The sequence below is a fragment of the Bubalus kerabau genome, chromosome 12 (genome assembly GCF_029407905.1).
Source record: "Bubalus kerabau isolate K-KA32 ecotype Philippines breed swamp buffalo chromosome 12, PCC_UOA_SB_1v2, whole genome shotgun sequence".
Taxonomy (NCBI): domain Eukaryota; kingdom Metazoa; phylum Chordata; class Mammalia; order Artiodactyla; family Bovidae; genus Bubalus; species Bubalus kerabau.
The window spans coordinates 37,093,614-37,109,548 of record NC_073635.1 but is presented as its reverse complement, the minus strand read 5'-3'; the positions used below and the strand labels follow the sequence as shown (position 1 = coordinate 37,109,548).

At 35.4% G+C, this 15,935-nt stretch overlaps 1 protein-coding gene across 11 annotated transcripts in view; it reads left to right on the top strand.

The window, feature by feature from the left end:
- RNF17 (ring finger protein 17) overlaps positions 1-15,935 on the top strand; it is a 115,021-nt gene that overhangs the window by 32,399 nt on the left and 66,687 nt on the right. For 8 of the 11 annotated variants that reach the window (XM_055542614.1, XM_055542612.1, XM_055542618.1 and 5 more), the window contains exons 8-16: positions 283-359; positions 1,284-1,358; positions 4,866-5,176; positions 6,280-6,357; positions 7,897-8,055; positions 11,685-11,874; positions 12,703-12,871; positions 14,209-14,399; positions 15,360-15,501. In XM_055542614.1, coding sequence (XP_055398589.1) covers positions 283-359; positions 1,284-1,358; positions 4,866-5,176; positions 6,280-6,357; positions 7,897-8,055; positions 11,685-11,874; positions 12,703-12,871; positions 14,209-14,399; positions 15,360-15,501 — 1,392 coding nt within the window. The remainder of the gene's footprint in view (positions 1-282; positions 360-1,283; positions 1,359-4,865; positions 5,177-6,279; positions 6,358-7,896; positions 8,056-11,684; positions 11,875-12,702; positions 12,872-14,208; positions 14,400-15,359; positions 15,502-15,935) is intronic. The other 3 variants (XM_055542620.1, XM_055542621.1, XM_055542622.1) reach the window with 3 other exon arrangements.

Here is a 15,935-nt window from a genome sequence, read left to right as displayed (position 1 = left end):
AGCAGTGCAGGCGCACAACAAGGGTGATCAGAATTTCCCCTGATCATGTAGCTGTATCCCATGTATTAATTAGTTGTTATATCTTAATACACATCTCCAAAAGATTTTAAATTTCTTTAGGGAAATTTGCATCCCTCCCTTTGCTTGCCTAAAAGCAGACCCTGAGCACATTAATGAAATACCTAAAGAGTATAGTTTTCCCTCTGAAATCTTACTCTGTTTCAACAGTATTTGTAACAAAACAAAACGCACATATGAGCAATACTTCTCTTTTGATTCTAGATTATCCGGACTTTGAAGTTAACATTTGAGAGTGACTTGTCACAAGTCAGCTCTCTAAAACTAAGGAACTCTCCCAAGTAAGTAATTGTAATTCATATAAAAGTAATCTATAATTCAGAAGAGTCTTATAATTAAGTATAAATATGTATTGGAACCTATATTTATTAAAATAACAAGCAATTATAAATTGAAAATTTGGGTCAAAAGTATTTCCCAGATTAGCAACCAAATTAAGTGTGATTTATGAATTAAAAAGTTGTTTAAATGCTCTTTTAGAGTTTTTCAGTTCAGTTCAGTCGCTCAGTCGTGTCCGACTCTTTGCAACCCTATGAGTCACAGCACACCAGGCCTCCCTATCCATCACCAACTCCCGGAGTTCGCTCAAACTCATGTCCATCGAGTCGGTGATGCCATCCAGCCATCTAATCCTCTGTCGTCCCCGCCTCCTCCTGCCCCCAATCCCTCCCAGCATCAGGGTCTTTTCCAGTGAGTCAACTCTTTTCATGAGGTGGCCAAAGTATTGGAGTTTCAGCTTTAGCATCAGTCCTTCCAATGAACACCCAGGACTGATCTCCTTTAGGATGGACTGGTTGGATCTCCTTGCAGTCCAAGGGACTCTCAAGAGTTTACTCCAACACCACAGTTCAAAAGCATCAATTCTTCGGTGCTCAGCTTTCTTCACAGTCCAACTTTCATATCCATACATGACCACTGGAAAAACCATAGCCTTGACTAGACGGACCTTTGTTGGCAAAGTAATATCTCTGCTTTTGAATATGCTATCTAGGTTGGTCATAACTTTCCTTGCAAGGAGTAAGCGTCTTTTAATTTCATGGCTGCAGTCACCATCTGCAGTGATTTTGAAGCCCAAAAATATAAAGTCAGCCACTGTTTCCACTGTTTCCCCATCTACTTCAGAGTTTTTAATGTTAGCTAATTTTTATTAGGGAAAGTAATAAACTTACATTAGAACACTTTTTATGCTAAGTATTTAATTTTAGGTTGAATATGAATTGCAGTGAGATCATCTGTATGTTCAACAGAATGGGAAAGATTGAATTTGAGGATTCAACACGGTAAGTATTTATAAGAATGGCAGCATGCCATTAGTGTCTGATATGGCCTAAGGGACAGAAATATTAGATCAAACAAAAAAATTGATCTTTAGTATAATGTTGATTCAAAAGCTGAAAAATAATGTAAGGGCAAAATGATTTTCTGTAAATTAATGCTACATAAAATATTTAAGAATTAAAAGACCTAGAAAGGATTAGTATCCAATGATGTATGTGTCATCTTTGAGATTCATTTACTCAGCCAGCGTTGAACACTAATGTGCTAGCCTCTAAGTGTTGAAAAGTGAAAGTGTTTACTCAGTCATGTCTGACTCTTTACAACCCTGTGGATTGTAGCCCTGTCAGGCTCCTCTGTCCATGGGATTTCCCAGGCAAGAATACTGGAGTAGGTAGCCATTCCCTTCTCCAGGGGATCTTCTGGACCCAGGAACTGAACCTGCATCTCCTGCATCTTCTCCATTGGCGGGCAGATTCTTTACCACTGAGACATAACACCCTAGATACTGAGATTTATGCAGAGAAGTTACAGTAAATAAAGAATGACATATGTAAACAGTAAAGCGCATAATTGCTTTGATAGTAAAATGTGCAGTCTAATGGAGATGCAAAAGAAGGGAATGATCAGTTCTTTGCAGGGTACCAGGGGACTTGGAAAGAGCAGATTTTTATTTTCCCCCATTCATGAAAAATGAGTACCAGTTGAAAGGGAGAACAGTAGGGAGGCAGCGTCTTAGCAGCAAGAAATTTATGGCAGTGAGATAGTATACTGTGTTCAGGAACCTGCCTGTAGAATTTTGTTTAACAGAGGATACATAAAGGCTGAATCCTAAAAACTTTGTATGCTCTGGTGGTGTTTGAACTTTATTTCCTAGACCTGTGCTACCCAGTATGATAGCTGCTAACCATGTGTGGTTATTTAAATTTAAACATAAATTAAAACTAAATAAAATGAAGATTTTAGTTATTTGGTTGCACTAGCCACATTTCAGGTGCTCAGTAGCTATATTTGGTTAGTGACTATCATATTGGACAGTACAGCATATTTTCATTATCGCAGAAGATTATGTTGGATAGCACAAGTGTAAATAATAGCCATTAAAAGATTTTCAGAATGAATGTAAAAGTACTTAGATTATATCTGTAAAAGGTAACTCTAGTGACCATAGAGAATTTTTTGGAAGACTATGAGGCTGGAGGCTGAAGGATGGCTTAGGTTATTATATGATCTAGCATATGATATTATATATTTTATATATATATATATAATATGACCTAGCAAATGATGAGAAACCAAATGTAGGTAGTAGCACTGGAAAGGAATAGGTAATGACAAATGCTAAATAAGGAAAAGTGGTGAAATTTAGTAAATGTTTCAGTGTGAGGAATGAAGAAAAGGGAAGCATTCCAATGATTTATAGGTGTATCTTTGGTGACTGAGGTGATGAATTGTGGTGTTACTTACCAAGATTGGAAATATACGAAGAAAAGTTGGGAGGGGAAGGTAGTGGGATATGCTGAGTTTCTGTTGTTTACTAGGTATCTGGGAAGAAACCTCTGGAGGGAGGTTACAGGATTTGATTCTTGGTTTAGGAGTAGTCAGAATATAAATAGTTTAGAAACCTCCAAAAGAAAATAAGTTTATTCATTTGAAGGTGGTATGGCTCCTCAGGAAATCATCCCTCAAGAAGCATCACATTCATTACTTTGGGGAACTAATGAGGGCCTGGCCCACAGCATTACAAGCTCAGAAACAGACATGAGCAGATCTGCTCTAAACCAGGTAAACTCATGTAAGCCAAGTTCACAAAACTAACACATGATCCGAATGCCAGTTTATTAACTTAAGGGGCAAATAGTATTATCACAGGGACTATTAATAGAATACTTATGTTGGCATTCTTTTCCAGTATCCAAACAGACACAGAAAGCCAAATCATCAGAAGTTGCTTCGTGGTGTTTTTGGAATAAAGGGAATAAGATATATCAAATAGCTGTGAAGAGTGTTGGTACTAGTCACCCTGCTGTGTTCCTTGACCCCACAGGGAAGACCTTGCCAGAGGCCTCAAGTGCCAGGCCTTTGGCTTGAGTCATCTTGCCCTCACATGGAGCCCTGGCCCCTGTATACCTCTGTGACTTGACTTTCTGCACTTTGATGGATGATCATCCTTTCCAGTCAGTACATTCTTCTAGATGTTTTCATAACTTGAATATGGTTACTGTCAAATATTTTTGATACCAAAAGGTATTATCTTTAAACATCCATACTGATCTTGCCATGGTTTTAAGTTTAACTCAGAAGTCTTTTAAATTTTTCCCTAGATTTTAGGGAAAGTATCACTGTAGCCTGCCTCTACTGATGACAGGTGGTAAAGAATGGGTTTCCATAGTGAAAACAGATATTGAAGTGGGTCAAGGACAGCGCCCTAGAAAAATATTAAATTTCAAGACAGGGAAAGAGTAACTTGCAAACTAAAGGAAATGAAGAGGGAGCAGGAGAGACTGGTACTCTAGAAGTCAAAGGAGGAGAGGTTTGTGAGGCAGGAGTTGGTTGACAGTGTTAAATGTAAGGTCAGATAAGAGTTGTATAAAAAGAAATGTTTTAGATTACAAAGTTGTATACATATTTGTATACTTAGGAGGTGTTTGGACCTTTAGTCATCATGTATTAAGAGACAGATAAAATAGGTCTGCTGAATTCAGTTGGCTTTGTAGGTTCTTATTTCTGATTTCATTTGGCTTCTTATATGGTGATTTGTGAAGAAACTAAAACTTTCATGGGTTAACTAGAATAAAGGTTTCTGAGACTCAATCTCATTTCTTTGATAGAATTTCTATAGTTAGAGATTTGATAGCTTTTATCTGTGTGGATTTGTGAAGATAGAAAAATATGGAGTGAAGTGAATAATCAGCTGCAGGTTAGTGGCTGTTGAATAATCGTACCCAAAGGATTCAGACTAATCATCGTTTTAACCCTCTATGTAGGTTTCTAGAAATTGTCTCAGGATTGTACCTCTCAGTGCTTCCTACACTTTATTTTTAAGCTAGTGAATTGAGAGAAATAATCTTAGCATAATTTAAAATCAAACACCAAAGCCAAATCAAAGTTTGAACAATTAAAATTGAAAACTATATCCACTGTTCTTTTAGGATCAGATAGTTGTGACGTGACTATGGCAAGTTCTTTCTTCAACTTCTCATTGATTTTCTATTGTTGACCTTTTAAAGCTTGTGGACTTCTTGGGAATGGGCAGAAGTATCTTTTGGGATAATGGGAATGTTGTAAAATGAAGTTATAGTGATGGTTACACAACTCTAAATTTAGTAGAAATCGGATTTTATAGTATGTAAATTATTTCAGTGTTGCTGTTTTTAAAAATACCCATGGGACACCTGTACAACTTTAACTCTTTTTATGTATGTGTTGCAGTACTGTCATGTGGAAAGGAAATGGTTTTAAAGTAGATCTAAAAAATTATGATTTAAAGTAGCCTCTGTATTTTTAAACAGATGTGATCCTCAAGAAAGTGAAATGGAAAAGAATGGTCAAAAGAAATACAATTGTAAAAAGGAATTTTCTTATGGTGGTACATACCTATCACTAGAAAAGAAAAAGGCTGACATTTCTGTCCTAACTAATGAAGCCCCACTGGCTTCTTCACAATGGGAAAACAATGACACGCATTTGGCAACTGACTTCCAGCCACAGAAAGAGGTTGTTGCAGCAACACTCCCTAAAACCATTGCTGCTCTACCTCGGGTGGGATCTAGCCCTGATGTGATCATTGAAGAAATTATTGAAGAAGAAGAAAACCTGGAAAGTGAGTAAAAATGCAAAAACAGGGAAACAATAAATCATGTCTGGAATTGGAAACAAAATTAATACCTGTTTGTCCCTGACCTTAACAAACATATGTCTATTATCTTACATCTCATTATGAGTAAAGCTGTTGATCCCATGCCACTCCTTTCACCTTTTCCAAAGTTAGGATAATTTTTAATTTTAATGCAATAATACAGCTAAACTCTAATATTTGGCTTAATGAGTGTATTTGACTTTTTAGCATTCCACATCATGAAGTCATGAAGTTGCTTAGTTGTGTCCGACTCTTTGTGACCCCATGGACTGTAGCCCACTAGGCTCCTCCATCCATGGAATTTTCTAGGCGAGAGTACTGGAGTGGGTTGCTATTTCCTTCTCCAGGGGATCTTCCCAACCCAGGGATTGAACCCAGGTCTCCCGCATTGTGGGCAGACACTTTGCCACCAGAGGTTTGCCACATACAAACCTCTATAAAAGATGAAAATACTATAAGTAAATGGTGTTAGTAGAAGCAGTCTGATGACATTGTCCTTAAATTTAAGAACAGAATATCCTAAATTTTTGTCCTGAGATGCAATCCTTTATAAAAATGAACTATCATGAATATTGGGCTTTGCTGGCGGCTCCAGTGGTAAAGCGGGAGACCCAGGTAGCATATAGAAGCATCTATTTGGTAACGTTTAAATGTATCCTGATTGATTAGATTTCTAGTCTTGGTATTCTCACCATCAACGTCACTGAGATAACTGCTGGGTGTAGTTATACTGTCAGTTGTCTTTAGGGCCACTTTAAAGAATCAGCTTTGGTTTTCTCCTCCCTCCCCCCCGCCCCACTCCCAATCTGTTCCATTGGTTGACTTCCCAGAATGATACAAAAAAAAAGACAAGCTGTTTTTTCTGCTATATTATTATTATCATTGGTTATCTCAGTAAGTTAAGAAAACTAACAGGACTTCGCTTGCTGATACATAAAGGTCTTAACCAATCCAGTATTTTGCCAAATTCAAGTACAGCAATGCAGTGTGTTAAGTATGCCATTATCAACATAATAAAACTAACACAGTTGCCTTTATTTCCTATTTTGATGAAACATGCTTCACAGATTATTTTGTTGAGACACCTAGATACCCAACAAAGCCTCTTCAGAAAAAGTCATCTGTTTCTTTTGGATCAAAAACAGGTACTTTAACAACTCTGAACTTGATGTAGCAGAGTTTGACGTATATAAAAAGTATTCTGTCATATATAAATTTATATAAAGTATAAAGTTATATAAGTAACTTACAAAGAGTGAAACAGTGAGTAAAATGAATTTTATTAATACTAAAACTTTTCTTTTTTTTTTTTGCTGTGCTGGCTTGTGATATCTTAGCTTCTCCACCAGGAGTTGAACCCAGGCCTATGGCAGTGGGAGCTCTTAATTCCTAACCACTGGACTGCCAAAGAAATTCCCAAAACTTCTTTTTTAATGTTAAAAATCCTGGCTGTTATTGGCAAAAACATTTCTGAAATTTATAACACTTCCCTCAGCTGTCTCGCCAGTAACACATACTTATTGCTTTACCTCATCCTCAGTATGGGTGTTATTCTTCATGATCTGTATTGGATAGGTAAAATGACCTATTTGTTCAGTTTTTTATCTTGTATCTGTACTTCAGTTTCTCCTAGTCACTTTTACTGGATATATTAGAACATCTGCATTGTTTAAAAATTAAATATATTAAATACCCTGTGTACCTTTTCCTCTAATCTACTCCCATTCCATTTAGTCTGTTCCTCCTTTCTAGAGTTTCTTTATGCATATTTGAACAAATACACATATATTATTTTTCTGACTCTTAGTTTATGTTTTTGCACATAAAACATAGCTTGCCATATACACTGCTGTGTTCTTTCCCTTCCTTTCTCCTTTTTCTTTCTTTCTTTCTTTTTCTGTTTTTAGCCATGCCATGCAACACGTGGGATCTTAGTTCCCTGACAAGGAACAAAACCTGTGCCCCTGGCAATGGAAGCATGTAGTCTTAACCACTGGACTGTCAGGAAAGTCCCCGAATTCCTTCCTCAACATTATACTCTGGAGATCTTTTCATATCAGTAAAAACACTTGGCTTAATTACTACTGTATGAAAAAAGTTTCTGTCTTTTTTATTCTACCCCACCCTTACTTCCACCAAAACATACACATCTCCCTCTAAGTGCTGCTCACTATGTTGGTTTTCCAAAACATTTTTTCATACTTCTCTAGCCTGATAAGATCTAGGAGTCAAAGCAGCCATGAGCTAATTATTGGTTCCTTCAGTTTAGTGTAGTTTATACAGGATTTTGGTAGCAATACTGGAAACATCATTGTCATTGGGGTTCTGAAGCTCTAACTATATTTATGAATAAATTCTGAAGTTTTGATGTAATGCCATAGGTTATAGCATGTACTCTGTCTGGTACCTAACTAACTTAGGTACCTATGTGAACTTCAATTCCACTTATTTAACATATTTTGCAAATGTTTACAGTTCAGGTTGCTAAAGAAATCATTGTGAAAGTGGAATTTATTTGTCAGTTTGGTTACTATTTGGGATTTGGGTTACTCTTTTATGAGGTCTAAGTATTCTAGAGTTTGCAGTGCTATGGGACACATTCTTTTAGAAGATACTGCATTCAATTTTTGTGAATTCTTTCCTAACTTTTGGTTTATTAAAGTGGTTTGAAAATTCTCATCCAGGTTCTCCAGAGCTAGTTTTTGTAAGCCATGTAATACATCCTTGCCACTTCTACATTCGGAAGTATTCACAAATAAAAGATGCAACAGTGTTGGAAAGGAAGGTGAATCAATTTTGCAATAAGAATTTACACCTTGATCCTTCAGATGTTTTGGAGCTAGGTAATGAAATATTATTTCAAGTTAAAATATAAAGCTTAGTTAAATACTTGGCAACTCATGTAGACTTTTTATAATACAGATTTGAGCAAGCATAAAGCTTTTGGAATTACTTAACATAAGCTAAATTTTATTTAGGTAAATGAGCTAAATATTAATTTTTTTGCTCAGAGGTATCATAGTAGTAATACTATTATGGTATACAGTATACATAATTCACATGTTTTTAATATCATTTGCCAAGTTTAATTGGAGTCATAGTAATTTGGAACTTGCTGTCTTTTTTTCATATTCTTTTCCATTATGGTTTATCACCAAATATTGAATATAATTGCCTGTGTTCCCACTAGGACCTTGTTGTTTATCCATTCTGTACGTGATAGTTTGTATCTGCTAACCTCAAACTCCTACTTTATCCCTCTCCCAGCCCCCCTCTTCCTTGGTAGTCACAAATCTGTTTTCTAGGTCTGTGAATCTGTTTCTTGTTTCACTAGAGTTCATTTATATCATATTTTAGATTCCACATATAAGTTATATATATCATGAGGTATTTATCTTTGTCTGACTTACTTTACTTAGCATGATAATCTAATCTGACCATGTTGCTGCAAATAGCATCATTTTGATCTTTTTATGGCTGAGTAGTGTTCCATTGTATATATGTACCACATCTTTATCCATTCATCTGTTGATGGACATAAAATTGACTGTTGAGTAAAATATACACAAAAACTCCATTATGGAGTATGGTGAGATTTTTTAAATTATAAAATCCATAATGGGTTAAATAATTTGTCCCCTTGTCTCTAGAGAAAAGTATTTCTCTAAGTGTTTCTTGTAGTATGCATATCATCCCTTGCTATCCACATGTGGATGTTGAAGATGTCATTGAACATCTGAATGAGATAGATGCAGGGCAGTGCATCTATTTCCTAGTGCCATACAGAAGGTAGCTGGTAAATTTAATCAATGCATCTTAATTCTGTGTATAATTTGCCATAAATTAGGCTTTCATTGGTAGCTCAGCTGGTAAGGAATCTGCCTGCAATGCACGAGACCCTGGTTTGATTCCTGGGTTGGGAAGATCCCTTGGAGAAGGGATAGGCTAACCACTCCAGTATTCATGGGCTTTCCTGGTGGCTCAGGTGGTAAAGAATCTGCCTGCAATGCGGGAGACCTGGGTTTGATCCCTGGATTGGGAAGATCCCCTGGAGGAGGGCATGGCAGCCTAATCCAGTATTCTTGCCTAGAGAATCTGCATGGGCAGAGGAGCCTGGTGGGCTACAGTCCATGGGGTCACAAAGAGTCAGACATGACTGAGTGACTAAGTACATACAGTATAGGCTTTCATTACAAATATCATCTTTATAGTTGACTAAATATGATTATACTCTGTAATGAAGCTGCATTTTCTCATTCTATTAATATCATTCAATGCCTGTATATAACTGATATCAAAAAGTACTATATTATCTGTTCAGCTTTATATTTGTTGCTGTTGTTGTTTAGTGGCTAAGTCGTGTCTGACTCTTTGAGGCCTGATGGACTATAGCCTCAAGGCTCCTCTGTACAGGCAAGAATACTGCAGTTAGTTGCCATTTTCTTCTCTTAGGGGATCTTCCTGACCGAGAGATCGAACCTGCATCTCTTGCATTGGCAGGTAGATTCTTTACCATTGAGCCATCAGAGAAGCCCCAACTTTCTATTGGTAGTTCTTTAAACGTGTTGCTAACTCTCAGCTGATCTTTGTAGCTTATCAGAATATCAGAAGATTAGAATCATCATATACTTCTGATAAAATGAATAATAATTTTTAAAGTTAAAAAACAGTTTTTAAATTATGAATGTCTAAGGAGGAAAGTATAGTGGTAAACTTAAATATAGTTAAATTTTTAATGACTGCAAATAATTCTCTAAATATATATATAAAAGAGCTCAGTTTAGTTTCAGAAAATATTCTAAGAAAGTCAAAATATCATTCTTTTAAGTTGTCATGGATAATTATTTCAAGGTAGATATACATAGTTTACATACTCATTTATCTTTTGAGAAATTAGTGTTAAGGGAAGAAATGTAACACAGTGCTTTAGCTGAGTATCCTCTTGTTCCCTTTTTCTGTCTGAGCTTTTCATTATAAAGAACAACAAAAGGCTTCAATAGGCTTTTATCTCATCCATTTCAACAAAGAATAGTTTAATAGAATATAGTTTAAATCTAAGAATATTGGTTATATGATGTATCAACATAAGAGGGAGGTTGATGAAAGTCTCAAGGCCAAGTACAAGTTTTGGTAGAACTTGAAAGGTTACCCTGTGTGCCCCTGAGCTATCCTGTTCTTATTAGCAAATGGAGAGGGAATTTTGCAGCCTCTCTCTATAGGGTAAATGAACAAATCTTACCAAATTCATCTCTGATGTTAGCTTAGTTGTTAAGAGAATGGGCTCCAAGATTGCATGGGTTCTCTTCCTCCCTCTTCTAAGTAGCCATGTGTCTTGGGCTGGATTTGCAGCCTCTCTTTGCCTGGTTTCCTTACCTATGGGCTGGAAGCAGCATATCTGTGGGGTTGTTGTGGGGAGAAGGTAAATTCAGACCCAAACTACTGAGAACATTGCTGAGCTGATAATAAAAGTAAAAATTCAGGCTTCATTCTAACTTTATTTTTTTTCTAGTTTTTAATTGTAATTCATCTGATCCCTCCATAAGGTCTTCTGCTGTTCAATCCTTGGTTCACTTTCCCCTTTTCTGAACTCCACTGTGTATTAATTTCTTAATTTTTGCCTTTCACGCTCTTTCTTTCTTGGTTTCCTTACTTTTACTCCTCTTTAACCAAGAGAAGGTCATTACATCTTCCTTTATGCTACCTAAGTATTTTATAGATTTCAGTACGTCTGTATCTGTACATGTGTGTGTGTGCATGTACAAGGATGATCTTTACTGTTATAAGTACAGTGATTGATAGTCACTTACTTGCATGTCTCCTTTCTTTTTTTTTTTTTTTTTAAGAAAAAATTAGATTTCTTTTTATTCTTTTTTTTTCTTCTGTCTTTTACAAACCCTTGTGTCGAGGGCTGACTTTGAATAGATTGCAGCAAGGGAACTGCTCTGCTATGTTGGAAACCCCGTCCCAGAAGCAGGTCACCTACGAATGGTTTAGTACCAGGTTCCCCACGAATGTGCCATGCAAGACGGTCGAGGGAGTGGCCGCTTTCCAGCCAGACCCCATGTCCCAGGACGAAGGGCTCTCCACACTGAAACCCAGTCCGGACAGTCCTGACGTGTGGTGGGGTGCACCACACGGTCCCCCAAGGGATTTGGGCTCCTCTCCTTTCTTGAGCAGGATAGTCTTACTCATCTTTATTATAGTTCATAAAACACAGGTCCTCAGTAAAGGACTGCTGGCTTGATACTCTGTATTTTCACCTTCCTGTCTAGGTCACAAGATTCTGTATAACAGAAATTGCCAAAATATACTACCTTTGATCCCTCTCATAGCACTGACTCAGTAGTATATCACCAGTTAATAAGTGAATTAAGACTTTTTTGTGATAGAATCTAATGTACTTGTTTGTAAATTAGAGGTAATTAGATATTTTCTTTGTAGACATTGATAATCATTTGTCTCCATTATGTAGGTGCAAGAATATTTATCAACAGTATTGAAAATGGAATGTGGTGTCGAGGAACTATTACTGAATTAATTCCAGTGGGAAGTGAAAGTATTAGAAAACTTTGTAGTCCAACCAAATTCTCAGTCCGTGAAGTTGCACTAATACAAATATTCATGGTAGATTTTGGAAATTCTGAAGTGCTGATTGTTGCAGGGTATGTTATAAGTATTATATATTCCTTGCCTGCTTAGAAACACTTGTGATGGGGTAATACTAAAGAATAAAGAAAAATAGGAAGAGGTAGAAATAAGTTATCCTTCTTCACTTCCAAGTCATATACTTTTTATTTTGCTCTGAAATTTGTCTTACTCATTACTAAATTAGCAAAGTATTATACTTTATCAGTGCTACTAGATGGGGAGCTTAGAAAAAGAACTTTTTGATGTTTCAAACTTAAATAATCTTCTACATTGCTTCAAAGCAGAGAATGAAGCACAAAATTTTTTCTTTTAAATAAATTGTTAGTTGCCAGATGATTGAGTAAAAATTTTAATCATATTTCTTTAATCTCATTATTGCATATTAAAGTGGCATAGTGTCTAGCTCATTCTAGGTGTTCAGAAATGTTTCCATTAGTCTTAGAGCAAAATAAAGCAAATTGAAGAGGTTCTTGTAGTAAGGACCAGTATTAATTCTTGCATGGTCATTTTATTAAATGGTCATAACTTTATAAACAAATATATTGCTGTTTGGGTGTGTCATTATGCCTTCTAAGTTTAAACTGAATAGGTATATGAAAGATAATCCAGATAAAGGCTGTTGAGATTTATTCTGTAGGTAGAAATAGTGTCTGTGGTTTTAAAAGATAGATTGAATCTATATTATGAGATAGTATGAATCAGAATATAACTTTCTAGAAGATTTAACTTAAAAAGAGAATGTGTAGAATTCTAAGGTATTCTAAATGCACACCTTTTGTGGGCTAAGGCAAGCTTGGGCTTGAAGCATTATTTTCATTAACTATTGCTTGAATTCTTCCCAGAGTTGGTGACTCTCATGTGAGATCAGAGCACATTGCTAAGCAGCATATCGTACTAAATGACTTATGTCTGGTTCTGAGAAAGTCTGAGCCATATATTGAAGAACTGCTGAAAGATGTCCAGCCACTAGCACATCCATGCTCATTGAAAGACATTGTTCCACAGAATTCAGTAAGTGAGACTTAAATTATTTCTTGTTTGGGGGCCAAATAGTCCAATTTTAACTATGTTTTGGGGTTCAGATTACTGAATATAGGTTCATGGCACCAGTTCACTTGTTAAATACCTTTTGCATAATAAACTATTGGTGCAAGTGAAAAAGGAATTGAACTTCCATTTCTATAATCAGAATTGATCTTAATGGGAGATTATACTGAATTTGTGTATATGAACTTAATGAAGGGTGAATATCTGAGTAAACCACTAAATTTTAGAGTCAAATAAATATGGAGAGAAAAAAATTTGACATGGTATGGCATATGTTTCTATACATTTCTTCTCTATTTGCATGACCCTTTGCTCACTACTTATTAACTATATTGCATTCTGCTTTTGTATTATTTATGAATATTTGTTCCCCAGAAAGATTTGGAACTCCTAGAAGACAGAAATTGTATGTAAGAATACATGTTAAGCAGTTGTATTATTAGAAAGTCTGAAAGCAGGAGTCTGTGCCTTTGTTCATCTTTGTATTCCAGCACTTAGCAAATCACCTAGCACACAGTAGGCATTCAACAAATATTTGAAAGAATGAACAAATGAATAAAGAAATAAAAGGAAACATATGAAAATATTAGCACTGATGTTTTCCTCAAAATTATTTTGGTTTTGATTTTATCCTATAAAGAGTAAAACTATTTTTTTTTGCACTTATCTATTCTGAGTAGGTTTTACTTTTTTATGTTCATAAAATCTTTAGAAAATTTTTTATTTTTAAGGAATATGTGGTTTTGACCCGTGAAATGTATGCGTACTTAAAGATTCAAAGATCAGTGAACACAATTTTTTTTTAATTTTTTTCAATGGGTGAGTATTTTTCCTTATTATTTAAGTAGCATGTGCCTCATATATTGCTAGTAATGGAAACTAAGCATCTGATGATGATTATAAATATATAATGTATTACATGGCTTCCATTATACTTTTAGAATTACCTTTTGGATCTCTTCGTTTAAGGGGAAATTTTTTATGTCAATACTTCTTTTATCTTTAAATTTTTATTTATTATTTTCATATTAATATTCACAAGTAAAACTAAGTCCTGAAGTGCAACAGCTTATGGTCACCTTGAGACCACGTTTATAAAATTCAAGTATGATCTGTACATTGTACATACATAAAGACTGTCCTCCTTGGGTTTGTGGGCCCAGTTGCTTCTATCTTCTTCTATCTATAGTTGGTTCAGTGCCTTTGCTCAGATTTACTGTTAGAAAGCTAAATCTACAATATTGTACCATTTAGAGTTAATTATAATTATTGAACACATTGAAATTTTACTTTTTCCATAGAGTGAAGGCTGGGGAGAAGAAGCTAAAATAGAATTTTTGAAAATGGTAAATAAGAAGGCTGTTTTAATGAAAGTTTTTAAAGAAGAAGATGGTGTGCTTATTGTAGATCTGCAAAAACCACCAACAAATAAAATAAGCAGTGATATGCCTGTGTCTCTTAGAGATGCATTAGTTTTTATGGAACTAGCAAGGTAGGTAACTTATTAAAACATAAATATCTTCAAGGTTATAGCTATAGATCGGAATAGCAGATTTTACCTTTAAAAAACATGGGCTCTAAAGTGAACTATAACATACTCTTAAGAGGGAGCACCCAATCCTAAGCACTAGACTATCAGGGAGCACACTGTAACATATTCTGAGACTTTAAAGGTATCTCGGTCAGAGTTTTCTAAGTACAGTTGTGTGAAAATTGGATTCAGATCATTTGATTTAAGGAAATAGGGATATTAACGTAGCTCAAAATAGAAGTTACTTGTAAGACAGTGAACTTTTTTTTTAGACTCTAGCTAACCTTACAAGTAGCTCCATTAGGGTTTCAAGAATTAGTGTTCAACAGTTCCCTCTTTACATTTTCTAAGCTTTGGAGTAAGATCATGATCACTACTGTATATTAATATATGAATCTAGAGTAGATACTTATATTTCTTTTCTTTATCTCTGATGAACAAAGAGATAAAAAGTAACCACAGAGATAATGGAAGATACTTTCTGTCCTGAGCAATAATAGGAGTCTGGAAGTGACCCAAGTAGATTGCATTCTGTAAAACTTAAGTAGGCTATTGTAGCTGGAAGGGGCCACAGAAAACCCTCAGCTGGCCTTCCTTGAGTGCTGCCATAGACCATGAGTATCACGTTCAACCAAAAGAGTAGAAACTTTGAGTACTAAATGTAGGCCCAACTCAAAAATGCTCCAACACAAACTTAAAGATTAATCATTGAGTTTTGAGACTTGACCTCTTATTTATGCTCATTTGATAATTAAAGATAATGCCACAAAATATTATAAATTAGAAGAGAAAGGTTGGGGAAATATTCTTGGTAGATAAATCAGTATATGTGCAGGTCTTTTCTTCAGATCAATTCACTGAGAGAAGAGAGACCTTAGGAGAATGGCTCTTGCTTATGCTTTTAATTGTGCTTTTAATTAGGTTTAGATCTCAAACACCAAGAAGTCATTCTGAAAAAAATACGACCTTACACTATCCTCCACCTGTTTTGCCTAAAGAAATGACTGATGTTTCAGTTATGGTTTGTCATATAAATAGTCCTTCTGATTTCTATCTTCAGTTGGTAAGTATATAATGGTCCTTTGAGACAATGTATTTTTTCAAATACTAAGTAAAATGTATAATGGAAATGAGTGCCCAGTATGCATTCTAGAGCAAACAAACTGCTATCAGCCTTCCATAAATTTTAAGTTTCTTGGTAGCTGCAACTTTAAACAAGAAACTCACATGATTCATAGTAAATTGAAGGAAATCGTCATCCTGCAAGTTAGTGAAAATAGGAAGGGGAAGGAAAATGAAGGATCCCTAATGTGTAAATGTTTCTTGCTACCTTCTGAAATCTAGAAACCAGGAGAGCATATAGAACTGGCAGATCAAAATAAAATAACACCGATTTCTGATAATGTATGAAGATTTATTTATTGCTAGGTAATATTCTGAATTTGAACATTAAAATAGATTCCAGTTAAAGGCATTCCATTGTCTATTTGGATATAT